The following is a 15,117-nucleotide window of genomic DNA, read 5'->3' as shown; positions in this document are numbered from 1 at the left end:
AGCATTTGGGCTTTTTTTCCCCTTCTTTCCTTTGGTTTTCTTCACAGTATTGTATTAAATGATCTGTAGAAGGATTTTTTTTTAATAGTATTGGTTAACACTTAAGCATGTATTGTTAACTGGTGGTGATGTTACTGTAGTAATGGCAATCTTTTTTTTTTTCTCCTTCCTTCTAGCTAAAAATATCAGCGGCGCCGCTCTTGCATTATCTGTACCCAACGCACCTGGTTGATTACCATCTTGGCCATCCTGTTGGTTGATTACCATCTTGGCCATCCTGTTCTCTTCATGCATGTTTCTGAGTGCATGAAGTTGTGAAGGTTCTTCATGTAACACATTTGTGATGCACCATTTTGCTGTGTATTCCATCTGTACACTGTTAACATTTAAATGAAGGTGATGTTCCATGCAAATAGAAAATAGCAAGGCATAAAAGACAAAAAAAAAAAAAAAAAAACAGTTGATGTACAGCAGTAGATACAGGATACATTTGTCATCTTTTCTTCATTTATGCCAAGTTTTGACAGACAACTTTAAAAGCTATCCTGTTTATAAAAAAGGAAAAGAAACAAAAAATACATTTTACCCTCTTTTTTTTTTTAAGAACTGTTTTTTGACTCCTCCTTTTCCCCTGAGTCCCTGGATTTTGCTTTCATTCTGGCAGGAATGGTTAGGATTTCCGCTGGCAGCTCTGTTACTGTAAAACAGATTTTTATTACAGCATGTAGATGGACGAAATCACTGATAAATGTGGAAGTGCTAATATCTTGGCTCTGTCCCAGCTGAAGCCTTCTTAGTTTATTAGTCTATGTAAACTGGAAAAATCTCATCATTTGCTGGCTTGGCCACTTCAGAATTAACTGTCAATGTTCTGGCTAGTCAGCAGGTTTTTTCTTTTGAAGTCTTTACCTTTGCTTTCTTACTATGCTAAATGAAAATTTATATTGGATAATTAAGCTGAAATAAAAATTGCAAGGAACTAAGTGATGATTGAGAGGCAGGTTTTGAGGATTAAAATGAAAGTATAAGGAAAAATAGATTTTTATCACTTTTTGGATATATTGTAAATTTATTAAGGAGTCTTTAAAACATTTTAAAATTTTGTTTAAGCTATAGACCACTTCAGTGGTTAATATACTCTAGAAGTATTAGGCCTTAAAAGCTTAGTATGAAGAGTTTATTTACTTTCCAACGTTGCTGTTGCTTCTCTGGAAATGTATTATGACTACACCAGTTTTCTAGTAACTGTAACACTTTTACCACAGATTTGTTTCTCCTTCCTCTTCCCCCTCAATCTGCTCTTTGTTTATTAAAATCATCAGGCAGCATACAGTATCAAGGACAACAATCTCTGCAGCATTACCAGCTTGTTTTGGCTCTTTATCCCTGGCTGCAAATGTCTGTACACTGTGAAGGGAATGCTCTCAATGTCAGTTCAGAACACAAACTTTGTGACAGGGACTATTTTCGCTTCCTTTACGCGGCTGTGAAGTACATCCTTGCAAGCATTTAGATTTGTTCCCTTCCATTTTTAATAGAAAAATGCAGGGATTGGTTATTTCTTTCTCATTTGTTTTATTACCAACAGGGCTAACTGTTTTCTGCAGCGCTGTATAGTGCATGGTATCTCAATCGATGTTCTTTTTAGCAGTGGAAAATTTACAACTCGACAGCCTGAAGTTTATAAAATGGGAAAGCTTCCTAATTTGTATAATTTCACCTTTCTGTGTTGATTACTAATCAAAAGCAGTTCTTAAACATTTTGATGTTGTTACTAGTGGATGTATGGTAGATGGATTTAAGCTTCTCTGATAATTATTACGTGATTTTAAACAATATATATTTAAAATAAGCATCTACAATAAATGTGTTGAGCCATATTAACCTGCCAATGGGATCTGTGAAAAAAAAGTAATGGCCTCATTTTTTTCTCATTAATTTCTTTTTTTTCTTTTTTTCTTTTTTTCCTTTTTTTTTTTTGTGAAGCGGCTATAAGTGGCATAACTGTATTTAAAATTAACAAATTAGTTGTAGGGTGTTTTTTTTTATACTTCTAACATAGCATGTGGTGTTGGCGTATTACCGTAGATCAAGTTTGTCTTCCACACCAAGATGGAAATTGTGATTTGTTCTCTCCACCACAGTTGAATTATACACTTCTCTTCTGTCATTTGGAACACTGCAGTTTACCGTGGGACACAGTGTACATATTTCTTGCCATAATGGTAAATGATTGATATATTTAAGGATTAATAAATTTGTGATTTCTGCTGACATTGTGCTTGCGTTTTAATTTCAGAGTTAATTGTGGTTTTGCACTGGGAAATGTGGAGCATCTGTTTGAATTAAGAAGTCAGAGACACAGATACAGTCTCTTACAAGCCAGATTTGCAATTTGAAAATACAAATGTTTGCTCTCATGATTTGTCTTTTGATTAGTTCTTAACATCCTCTTCTGAGGACCCAGTTATACACTGTTTACATAGTACTTTGTTGATAGATTTTGCATGTACCTTGTCTTTGTAGGTCTGTATTTAGAAGTGTTTTGGGTAGTTGCACATTTCTGTAGCTTTCTTACTGTTTTGTATGCTCACTGTGTAACACAAGATGCCATAAAAGAGCAGTTATTGTATGCCTACAGTTGCAGACCTTAAAATGCAGTAAAGACCATAAATAATTAGGATTTAAAATAATGTATTAGTTTAAAAGCTTTCATATATTTCAGTATCAGCCTGTTGTGATTTTTAGGCTCCTTAAACCTATCCTGAGTCACAACTGAGAACAGCCCTTTTCTACCAGGAGAAAAGAGAGACAGAAGGGGTGGAGGAGAGGACACAACTTCCAGCTTCCCTGAGTTGTGAAACATAGAGCTGGATCGTTTTTCTGGCTCTGTGCCTAGGGTAGCATAGTTGTGAGCCAGCCCTGTGGCAGTGGCTTTAATGTGACAGTCATCTAGGAGTAGTGCTTGTCGAAGGAGTGGGAGAGTATTCCAGCGTAGGGGAAATTCCAGTGCTTCCTTTTTGGTGGCATTTTGCTAATGTATCTGTAAAAATAAATAAATAAAGTTATAGGAGACCTGAGAGGTTTGGAACATTTCAGTAAACCTCAGAGGAAGTAAAAGTGGTTTAGTCTGGGTGATTTTATGTTTTTTCATATCAGTTCTACCTACTTTGTTTACTCTTTTTTTCCACTAAATGCTGTTCCAGAAATCAGACTGACTTCCATTTTAACTGCGTGCCTGCAGTAAGCTGTTTGACAGCAGTGGATTCACTACTAATTTCAGGTATGTGGATAAGAAGAAGTGTGTAAAGCATAATAACTAGGAGAGGGGTGGTCGGAATAAATTTGCTAAATGTCAGGTTGAGGATTTGGGGAGAATTGATTTTTATATTGTTCTGGATAGCCTTTATAGCACTATAGTTTTAATATGCTGCCTCCTAGTGGTTTTCTTAACAATGTTTCCTATTTAGCAGAGCACAAGATACTATTTGTTCTGAACGGAAAGGAACTCAGTGCTTCCGTGCAATGTAATGTGAGTAAGGAATACACAGTATTTCAGAGGTTAAAAATGCCTGTTTGCTTGATCTTGAATTTACACCTTATACATTCCTGAAGGAATCAGATTGATTCCATTTCCTGAAAATGGGCTCCCAGGACACAGTTAAGAAAATATAGTCCTTATACATACAAAGTCATATAGTCCGTATAGTCCTGTAGTCATATATGAAACCCAGAGTTCATTGTTTTAAAGATAAACTTTACCATTTCTTCGGTGAGGTATTAATCTTTTGTAATGTATCATCTCCGTAGAAAGCGTCCTTGCAGCAAATTTATTAATATTCTTGGGGGGGGGTTCTTTCTTTTTAAATTTGCACAGTCATAATTTGTATGTAACTCAGGAAAAGACTATGAGTTAACAAAATAACTCTATTAGCTGGAGAACTGATCCAAATTTCTTAAGGAGACTCAGCTTCTTTCTTCCTAATAAATAAAATACAGAGAGAAGGAGCTGTGGATGAAATTCAGAAAGGATGCAGCAGGTTAAAGGTCCATTGCTGCAAAGTCCACCTGCTAAATGTTTGTAAAGATAGCCACTGTAGCAGAGGCCTTACATGCCTGTACCAGGAGTATAGGGAGGTTGTGACGTCCATGAGAGGGGAGACTTGTCTATACTGAGGACTATCTATGCCTAATATGAAAGGAATCCAGTGTATAGCAAACTAGAAGCCTTTCCTCTTTCCCCTCCCTCTCTTACACTCTTACCTATGGCAGAGCAGAACAAATGGGAGTGTTGCAGGATCCGCTTCCAAGATAGCATGCATGTAAAGTGAGGAGAAAGCAGCAATTCTGCATGTCTGTCTGCTCCAGAACAGCAGTACAAGGCTGCTTATTTTCAGCATACTCCTGTCCAGGCTCTGAGCCCAGGGAAAAGGCACCACAGAGAGTAAGTTTGGGGAAGAGAAGAACATCTCATCACAGAGTGTGAGAGGAAAAGAACCCAGTGCAAAGAAGACAAGTTGAGAGAAAACAGGATTTACAGGGTGAAGAGATGGGAGAGCAGTTTATCCATATTTAAAGAAATGTCACATTCTTTCTTTAAAGATGTTGCCAGAACCCAGCTATGGGGCTGGACCATCTTAGGAACTAACAGGGAATTTGTCCCATATAACCTTTTTGATTATAATGCCCTCTAATTAGTTAAGAGTTAGATAGTTGAGTGTGGCAAATGGTTGGGACAAACTGTCTTTCCTAGGAGGCTAAAATAGCAAGGGCTGAGTCTGTGTAGCCACTGAATATCCTATGAAAAGTTGCATTAAATCACAGAATCTGATGCACCTTTCGTCAGTGAAAGGCTCTTGGAGCCTAGGTCTTATATTTTCTGTTCCCTGAACTCAGCCCATAACAGAAAGTCACTGCCTCGGGTCAGGTCAGAAAAAACAGCAGCCAGTGTCACTAAGTTCCCTGCTCACTATCAGGTATTGCCTTGTGTCCTAGCAAGCCAGTGCAGAAGGAAATGGGAGCAAAGTTGTCATAAACAGCCCACTGCATTGAGAGAGAGTTTGTGGCAAACAAAACAACCCTGAGCTGGGAAGGAAGAGTTCATTCCACTCTTTCACCACTCCTTTTCCCACCCTTCTCAGGCATTCAGGGTTGGCTCTCTGAGAAGACAGCTGCCCAGGACCGAGGCAGTGGCAGTCACAGATCGCAAAAGTAACACACGTAGTCAAGGGACCATGCTAGCAAACAACCAGCCTTAGAGTGGAGGTAAGAGCATATGTTGCTGTGCCCAATGGCTCATTTTGTAAGTGAAGTTACTGCTGAATATTGGTACTTAAACAAAAGTGAAACCCTCAGTAAGGATGGCGAAAGAGACTATTTCCAGGCACACACCTCTGCGATGTTAAAGCAAGGCACTAACTTAAACACGATACAAAACTGTTGTCATATCCTGTGTCCTGGACTGGGGTAAGTACGAGAGCAAGAGACAAAAAGTTCAGCTCCAGGACCTCGTGGTAGAATTAAGAGTGCTTATAGTATCACTGAAGAAAAAGTATATTAACACATTGGTGAAGGAAGATGTTCCTGGTCTACTGAGCTCTTTCCTCCCTTGCACAGCAGTTATTTTGGGGGATTACCTAGGACAAAGCAACTGCAGAGATCAGATTTTGATGGCTTATAGACATTGTGATTTTACCTTAGCTGCTGGTGATAGTACCTGTATGGCCATTGTATACTACTGCCTCATTTTCGGTTGACAACTTGTTGATGTATGCATGCACTTCCTGTGATGACCTTGTGAACCTGGCAGCCACTACCTCAAATACACTGTACCACAGGATTCCCAAAGAAATCTCAGGATGCTCTGCTAGGTGGCAGATCTGCTAAAAGTTTTGCGGCAATCCCAGTATAAGCAAAAAGGCAGGAACCCCAGAGACTGGTGTAGGAAGCAGCTGATGACTGTGCTATGGTCACCTGCAAAGTGACAGAGGATATTAATGGGCAAGGAGTGTTGCTCTAGTGGGTGTTGCAGAAACTCTGAATTGTGGCTTGAGTGAAAGAGGTTGAACTGAGATTCATAAAACCCCAGTATAAGGGGTAGTAGATGCGGGGTGATATTTGGCAGTTGCATTCTCCTTGGTGCTGTCCCTGCAACTTGCCCTTCAACTTATCTGTCAACACTGTCCTGGTCTGACACTGTCATTCCTACCCTGACTACTCATGACTCTCCTCCTTTCTTATGATACCTGATTAACCCACCTGCCCCTTAACCATCATAGTATCCTGTGATAACAGGATTCCCTTCCAGCAGCTCTCTTTGCTAAGCCCCTTTGCAATTGAGCTGTATTTCTTTCCATTGTCAGAAAATTTGTCTTAAACTCGGTTTTCACCCTCTCGCTGTACTTCTTGTGCCACCCTGTTTGTTTTCTGATGCTTGTGGGTGATGCCTCTGTCTCTCACTAACCTGAAACAGGGATTCATGAACACGAGGAGTTTACCATGTTTTCAGCATGCTTACTTGGTTAAGTTCCTGGGGCAAAATGGGCATCTGAATATCTACTGTTTGGCCTGAGCTAGAGTTTTAGCATGAGCTGTGAGCGTGGCTACTATGCTATTCAACTGTGAGTGCTTCTGGGCATACACTGAAACAAAATTTTGTCTGTCTCGGACTCATCAAAAACCATGAAATGTAAGTGCCACTGTAGGTGGGATAACAGCCAAGCAGCAATTTTGCAATTGCAAGTTGGAATACAGCTCCTCTTCCTGAATCAGTTTCCAGAGGTATTGCTAAGAGATGAAGCTTTTTATGTTTATTTTTCACTGGGTATGAACTCCTGTTAGAATGGTTGCTTGGCAGAGCAGTTTGACCTCCACCTGGAGCAGAGAAGCTTTTCCTTGGGATGCAGTTCATGGACTGCCATTTCACATTGTTGCAAGTGCCTAAATGCTCAAGTCCCTTTTGGTTTCAGAGGTCAAGTCTCCAGAATCACCGTGGTGTACTCAAATGTTGATGCTCACGTTGCACACGTGTTGTTGTTACTTTTCTACCTTTTCCCTAGGGACACTACTATTTTACAAGGTGCCTCCTCTCCCCACCTCATATACTTATTCATGCTTTTGATCACAGTTAAAAGCCAATTTTTTTTCAAAGAGTGTATTTTAACCCACTGGATAATGTCATGGTATAATGGTCATTATACTGATCTGGTTTCTCAAGGTTATTGGACGAGAAGCTGCATCAGAGTAACAAAGGAGAATAAAATAAAATAAGCTTTGGGTGGGAAAGGGATAGGATTCTTAAACCAGTTTTACCACTGGAGAAGATGTTTGTGCAATTATTAAGTAATTGAATACAGTATATTTACCAACATACCAGTTTGCATTCAAGAGTCCAGAACAGGTGAACAATTTAACAAATTAACTGTGTACATTTGCATATCTTCATGTAAAGGTGATGAAAATAGAGTGATTCCTCCCTCAGTTATTTACTTTCATCAAATCCAAGTTGTTGTTTCCCACGAGTAGGTTAATTCTTGTTTCCTACTGGTAATTGTGAACAATTGTGAACATTTTTTTTTTAGTGGTTTGTTGTGTGGTGTGTTTTTTTTTCCTAATCATCCCTACAGTACACATTAAAAAGACTTTCCCTTACCAACAGTCATTCTGTGAATGTGTTTCATGCTGGACTATAAAGCCCTTTCTGGGGCGCTCCGGGTGCTTTCATATTTTTACCTGGCAGTTAAGAAGGATCAATAGCTCTACGGTAGGTTTCTTCAGATTCACCTGGACTGTTTTATAAGAGAGTGACAAGTTTGGTGGAAACAGTTGAGAGGTGACTGTTACCTTTTCCAGTATGGGTGAGCATACATGACCCACAGAAGTGGAGTACTCCAGTTGTTTAGCATTATGTGTATTTATTCTGCTAGATTACTTTCAGCAACAGAATGGGGCACAGGGGAAGTGAAGGGAGAAATAGCTGGAATTTTGAAGTGGTTTCTTGAGAAGTCATGTTCAATCAAAGCCCAAAGATGGTAGTCATTTTATGTTAATGTCTCTCAGTTTCTACTATGTAAGGATTTTTTACCATTCATTTTTGATTTTAAGTACAGCATAATACTGGCATATTGTACATGTCACATTGTAGTGGGTCCAATAGCTGGTGGCCCATTTGTGTTATGTACAGTATTTACTACAGGCAGATCATCATCGGTAGAAGTGGAATCAAGAGCTGGCTATAATGTAAGCTCACAGAAAACTTTACTGATCTTTTAAAAACTACTTCATAGTAGGAAAAACAGGGCTAAGCTTACAAATAGAAGTTCAACGGTACAGTATATAGTTGTGACAGTTCAGATGATTATGTAGTGGACTTAATAGTAAAAATATAGATGAGCTTTTTCTTTGGGAGAAACTAAACACCAATATTTTTCTAATCTAAGAACGTGAGGTTTTGGACTGGCTCAAAAAACAGTCACTGGATGTCTCACGAGGACTATAGCACTCATCTCTTTTTTGAAAGCTTGATGTGATCCTACTCAAGGGCCATGGCAACAAGAAAAGGTGAGGATAAAACACAACAGCAGATCTGAGAGCAGAAGCCAGCATTCATTCCTCTCAGGGAGTGCCCAATCAACTGGATTACCAGCTGTCATTGAGCAAAAGAGATCCAGCAGCCCTATGGACATTGTATAGCGATGCCAGTAGCCCACCAGTGCTCAGCTGTCCATTTTGTCAAGAGTGATTTGCCTCTACACAAGCAAAAACAAATGTTAGGCTCCTGGGACATTCCCAGATTAAAAGTGTGACACTGATCGCCCACAGGAAACTAAACTCTACTACAAGCCCTAATTAAGCACATACATCCTTTTTTTCATCTCTGGAACCAAGTATATTTTGCTTTAATTATCCCCCAAAATGCTAAGTGCTTCCAAGGTGGCGCTGTATTTTTTTTACAACCTTTATGGAACTGAATATCTTCGGAATTTGCCATTCCATTGAACACGTATGACTGTATCTCCCTTTTCTAAACATTTATTCATAATGGTAAAATGACGGTTTAAAAACATTGCTGGGAAAAGCGTGGTTCATGCTGCACAGCCTTCATGTGCAGCATCCTAAGTGCTGACATTGGTCAGTAAGATGGTTATAACAGGATCGAGTGACACAATGGGAGGAAAGAAAAGTGACCAACCAAATTTTGGAGAAGCCCCAAAATCAGCAGTTTTCTTACTCATTCACAGACAATGGCACTGGGTTCCAGTTCTTGCAGGAAAACAGCAACATTTAATAAGGTCAGCCAAACCATATTCTGAGCAGAGAGGGGGACGATAGCTTGGCCGCTCACGAGGGCTCCTTAGATCAGCAAAGCAAACGTTTTTCCTCAGATACCTTACCTAAAACCAGGGAAAAAACATCTTTGCATACATCAGTCTCTGGGTTTCTCTTTCCCTTTCTTTTGCATGCGCAGAAGAGAGGGGGTGAAGACAGACACTTTATATCAGCAGCTCTGAAATGGTACATTTTGGACTACAAATAGAATCCCGAACAAAACTTAGTAGAAAGTAAAACATGGACCCTGGGCTGTGCCAAAACTTGCCTGTCCTGTTCATTGTAGCAAAAACAATTATGGAAAATGCATTGCTTTGCCTTCATGGATGAATTGTTTCACACGTGGATACCTGAACTCCAAGCACCTCTTTAAAAAGGAAAACAGCATGTATGTGTAAAAAGCAGCCTTTATTATCGGATACCATCAAATGCCATCAAACTCCTATATTGCCAAATGAAGATAAAATCACTTCATAGATCTTATCAGAAGTTATAAAAGTGCTTGTTCTTTTTCCAAGTTGTTTAAACCAATATTTTACCAAAAGAGGTAGGCTTAAGGAACCTTATTTTTCTTTTACAATGATATGTGGATATTCTTTTGGCTTTGATCAAAAGTAAATATTTTAAATAATTAACATCTTAGTAAATTAGGAGGATTAAATGAATTGGGAAATTGTTTGGAAAGCAAATTAGTAACAGATAATCTGTTTGTTCTAGGTGAATAATTGACAGTTTAGCTTTCTTTTGTGTCCTAGAAGCTGCCTGAACACATTAATTTACAAAACCTCCACAGACAGCACTCCCTAAATCTAATCTTACTGAAAAGAATTGGTCTAAACAGAAGTTTGAATTCAACAGGGTATCCCTACACGTAATAATAGACATTAATAGCATGCCTGACCTGTTCGTAGGCTAATTTCTGATTCTCTGGTTGGCCTTGGGGTTGTCTGTATGGTGTAAATGTGTACACTTCTAACTCTGACATGGCAATTTCCATGCCTTCCTTGCTATTCTTTGTATTGGTAGTTTTGGCAAATCTGTGGACTAAGGGGTTCTTTGAAAGTTGACCAAAATAGTTTTTTAAAGGCTTAAATTCACTCTGTCCCTTGGGGTGAAGGGAAGAAGAAGAAGAAGAAAGAAAAAAGTCTCACAATCTAACTTTCTTTGTTGGGACGGTTTTCTTGCTGATTTCATGTGTCAGAACAATGACTACTCCTGTGCTATATAAATATATATTTTTATATATGCATGTTTTAAGAATTATGGACTAGTAACAAGTTTCCAGAACCTGAGAGGGACCCTGCTTGACCTCTCATTCCATTGATCACCTGCAGGAACTTTCTTTATATCTCCTGGTCACAACCTCAACATTTTTACAACATGATCAAGGAGGTTTCTGAGTGCAGTTTGACGCATCTGAAATCATCAGCAATGCCTGGATCAGGTTTGGGGCCCAGCTGAATGGTAGAGATCTCCTGCATGCTGGTAGTCAAAAGCAAAAACAAAAGCCAAACGAAGCTATGTGTACAGCAAGTAGTCATGTGAAGAAAAATATTCTAAGGAGCAGTGCTAGATTTTCTTTTAAACTGTCCTAACTACTTATTGCAGTGATTAAAATGGAAGAAGAGGAGAGGAAAATTTACTATGTGACCTATTCATCCTTCAGTAGAAGTGTTTAGCTGTTAAAACGTCTTGATGCTCCAAGAACTGCAGGCATGGCAGACTGATGTGTGCCAGCCCATAGTAAGAACCAGTTATGTGAAATGCCCCTCAAAAGCCATCACAGCAGTTTGAAATGGATCTGTGAATTCATCACCTCAGTTCATTTAGTATGAAAATCCTCTTTCATCAAACTTGATTTTTGCATGCGTATATTTGGAGACAGGCAAGTGTTGACACATCATTCTCTGACCTGTTTTCGGAAGCACTGTTTCAGTCTCTGGTTGGAACCAAACCACATATATAAATAGTTAAGTATTCTGTGACTGGGACAGACCTAAATACAGGAGCACACTGATTTTTGGGCCTGGGTGTAGAGCACTTTGACTGTGATTTGGAAGACATGAGTAGGAGATTTTGCTCTTCTTCATTCAGGCCAGGAATCTGAGCGTAAGTGTCCCTGGTGCAATGTCAGTGCCATAACCACTAAGTGAAAATTTAAGACAGCCTTTCTCTGTTTTCTTACTGAAAAATAAGTGGGGATGGATCTAGTTTTTGTTTCAGCGCAGCTCAAAAACCCGTCATAATCTCCCTAATGAGAACAGCAGAATGGATCCCTTTCCTCTGGACACGTGTCAACTGAAGGTGCCACAAAGGCTGAAAAATGCAATGAGGATTAACACAAAGCTAAGGGCAGGAAACATTACAAGTCACTTACATAGATGGATGTGTTTGGTGGTTTCAATACACGAACAGATACAAATAACATAGAGGCTTTCTGTGTAAAAGTCCTCAGTTAATGCTTCACTGATCTCTTCTTTGTAATGGGTTTCTCAAGATTAGGACCCTCAGGTACACGGAGAGGCAACATGGGAGAACGCTTACTGTCTTCTCTGTAGTTACATAGGGGATCTTTGTGTTTGAGTCTTACAGAATTCACATATTTCTGTATTTGCTGTTTCCCAGCTCTTTGATACCTAAGACCAGCTTTTCACACACAACAAGGCAGAGCTACTTTACATCCCTCAATTCTTATGCTGGCTTCCAAAAGGAAGTAAGGGAGATTGAGAGAATGGAAGTGCCAGAGGGATGAGGAGTGTACTGCTTTCATAAAAGGGCTTTAGCAGTTCACACCGCTTATCTCTCAGGACAAGTAGCTGGCAGAAAGATCTAAGTATTTTGATGGCAAGAGGAGAAAGCAGTCTGAGGCTTCTCTTATATTAGATTCTTTCTCTTCTCTGTCAATACACTGCTACTGCTCCCTGCTCCTCCGCTCAGATGCTTATCTCTTCTCTCTGCTCCCCTTGTGCTCATTCCCTGCCTTCCTCCCATTTCCTCCCATTCCTTCTTGTCATTACGTGCGACCTCTTCCAAATCATCTCATCCTCTTCCCACAAGAAACCCTGAGGTTATTACCACATAGCATTTATTGTGCTGAAAACATTGTGATGACATGTGCCACTCCTCAAAATGAGTCATTTACTTTTATGTCTGAAACTGTACTCCCTCCATTCTCCTTATTTCTTCCACTGATGACTTATCCTTTTGTCTCTTCCTTTTATGTGAGACCAGTTCCTGGGGCACAGTCAGTAACAGGAACAAAAGGCAGTATTACTAGATGTAGTATTGCTGGTGCTGTGGTGTTTGATTGGGAGGCTTTTAAGAACATTAGCTAATTAATCCTTACCGTGTTGCTGTCAGTAGGTGGGCATCAGCTACCTGGTTTTATGGCTAAAAAACCCAACAGTATGTAATTTACCCAAGACCACAAATTTGATGGATGACAAGAGCTTGTAGGTACAAGGGTAAGTTTCATCCCCTGAATGACAGTGATTACAGGCTCCGTATGAAGGATTTATGGCCAGAATTATAAGGAGAGCTTAGAGGAGAGCCACACAGCTCCTCGCTGCATTGCGCCGAGCACATCGTGGTTTGTAGCATTTGCTCAGTTTCCAAATTCTTGTCACAGAAGGCTTTCTGCTTCCCCAGTAAGTGGGAAAGAGGCAGTATCCCCAGGATCTTCCCTCTGAAGAGCAAGGTTTATGCCAGTCCTGAAGGATGAAGTTGTGCAGCAGTTCCCAAATCTGAGAAAGCCCCATTGCACCAGATTGGTCTGAGGGCAGTGTTTGAACTGAATGCAGCAGCAAAGCACGGCTGGTCTTGACAGCACATGCTAATACCCTGTGAGCTTTGAAGGTCATACTAGTTAATCATATTAGATAAAACCAACTTCGTGCATCTGTCTGCAGTTCAAAGCCAATGCATCTGCAAAACATTAGCAGTATTTTTACTTCATACATCTTCAAAAAAAGGGGTAGGTGGGTGGGGAGGGGGGGGACCCATGCACACCAAAAATTCCTCCCAGAAAACCCCCAAAACAAAGTTACTATTTTTTTATTTTTATTTATTTTTTGTCACTGGTACTGACCTATAAAAGCAAAAAGGACCTCATCTGATTTTTAGATACCAAATAAATCTTTCTGAGCTGGCAGTTAAACAAATGGAGGAGATTTGAGATGGTGATGATTGATGGAGAAGTAATTACAAGGTTTCAGTTTTACAGTGAGTTGCTTAAAATGTAATGCTACATTGCACACACACGTACAAAGTCTGAAGCAGAACAAAAGGTTGTCTATTACATATTTTTGCAAAAGTCACTTTTCAAAAAGTTATTGAATAATTTATTTTGAGTTTTTCAAGCTTGCTGTTTCCAGGAGCCTTTTTTGTTTCCACTGAAATGAATGTACTGATACTTTAAAAAAATGCTTCAATTTGAAAATATTCAGTGAGCTCCTACAGGGAACGATCATCTTTGTCATCAGTTCCCCTGACATCATTTAAAAAAAAATCCTCTGTAAAAAGGCAAGACAAAGGAAACCAGATAATGGCAGCAGTCTGTTTGCAAATAAGGGCTGACAAAGGAATGAGAACTATTTAATGGCCAGCCCAAGATAGCTCCACTACCAGTGGCCTGTGCGAGTAGATGATGCCAGATTTTCCAGATCTCTCTCCAGGTACCTGACCTCAAAACAGCTGTATTGCTACCCAGGACATTGCTGTGAGATTCTGTCATTTAGCCATTGTTACAGAGATCATCCCCTTTCCTCTGGCTGAAAATGCTTGATGCAGTCCAGACACTAAGACTGTAGAGGTGACCGGCCAAGTAAGAGGGTTTTTTTGATCTGTATTTGTGTGATTGAAAGGGGTAGCTAGGGGTGGTAAAACTTACATTCCTCATCCTTTCATTAGTATCTGTTTGCAGAGCTCAGTGCTGATTTTTTACTGCCTTTCAGAAAAATGGGCTGGACAAGATCATTCTGATGTAGTCTTATTAGTTAGTTCTTTTCGTCTGCCACACCTTCATCCGTCTGCTAGGAGGTGCTAAGACAGGAGGTAGAATTTATGTACACATGATGTGAAATAAATCTCCTCAGTTTCCAACTTCCATTTAATTTGGGGGAGTGTGTGTTGTTGTGGCAGCTACAAAAATAAATAAATAAAAATCCAGGCCTACTTTATTCCTGTTGCTCCTCAAAGAAAATTCAAAGATACAAATGATAAGTAAACTGAACCAAGTTTGGGCTGGCTGTCCAAAACTTCTCAGGGTCTAAGTCACTTTGAGACAAATCACTAGAAGGGACTCGTGGCACAGCCTTTGAGGCTCCAGTCAAGTCATTTGGGCTATACACAAATGGAGTTGACCAGAAGTGCTGATTTTCATAAAATAATGAGTACTTTATGTTATGCTCCATGGCCAGAGAATGGTGTGATCAGCTGTCCTGCCACATGGAAATAACCTCAGACGAAGCATTCATCGATTCTGAGACAATTTATTAGAGTACCTACTTTTTATTGTTGTCCTCAGTGACAACTATGATGACGATGATGAAGGGGAATCTATACACAACCTACATAAATGCATATTTATATCTATGGGAAACATTTGTTGTGCTTCACTGCTGCCAGCCAGTCTGTCTCATCTCAGGAGTCAGCTTAGGTCAGATGAGTGATAAATAAGATGCTTTTGATTCATAACTCAGGATAATATTTTGAGAAGTTTCTAAATAGGAATAATTTTTTCAGCTGAGCTGCAACTTCTCATAAGAGTTTGATTTCAGGGAATGAGACAGA

The 15,117-nt window shown here is 39.6% G+C and overlaps 1 protein-coding gene across 14 annotated transcripts in view; it reads left to right on the top strand.

Moving 5' to 3' along the window:
- The window catches only part of CAMK2D (calcium/calmodulin dependent protein kinase II delta), a 255,729-nt gene that overhangs the window by 191,018 nt on the left and 49,594 nt on the right, over positions 1-15,117 (top strand). For 12 of the 14 annotated variants that reach the window (XM_066996891.1, XM_066996892.1, XM_066996896.1 and 9 more), the window contains 3 exons: positions 3,207-3,283; positions 3,471-3,532; positions 5,142-5,265. In XM_066996891.1, the coding sequence (XP_066852992.1) occupies positions 3,207-3,283; positions 3,471-3,532; positions 5,142-5,258 (256 nt within the window). In that variant the 3' untranslated portion in view covers positions 5,259-5,265. Of the gene's footprint in view, positions 1-176; positions 2,275-3,206; positions 3,284-3,470; positions 3,533-5,141; positions 5,266-15,117 lie in introns of those variants that run through there. The other 2 variants (XM_066996900.1, XM_066996897.1) reach the window with 1 other exon arrangement.

Source organism: Anser cygnoides, chromosome 4, assembly GCF_040182565.1.
Source record: "Anser cygnoides isolate HZ-2024a breed goose chromosome 4, Taihu_goose_T2T_genome, whole genome shotgun sequence".
In the NCBI taxonomy this organism is placed as follows: domain Eukaryota; kingdom Metazoa; phylum Chordata; class Aves; order Anseriformes; family Anatidae; genus Anser; species Anser cygnoides.
Note: the sequence above shows the minus strand (reverse complement) of the source record. Positions and strands in the feature narration are given on the sequence as shown.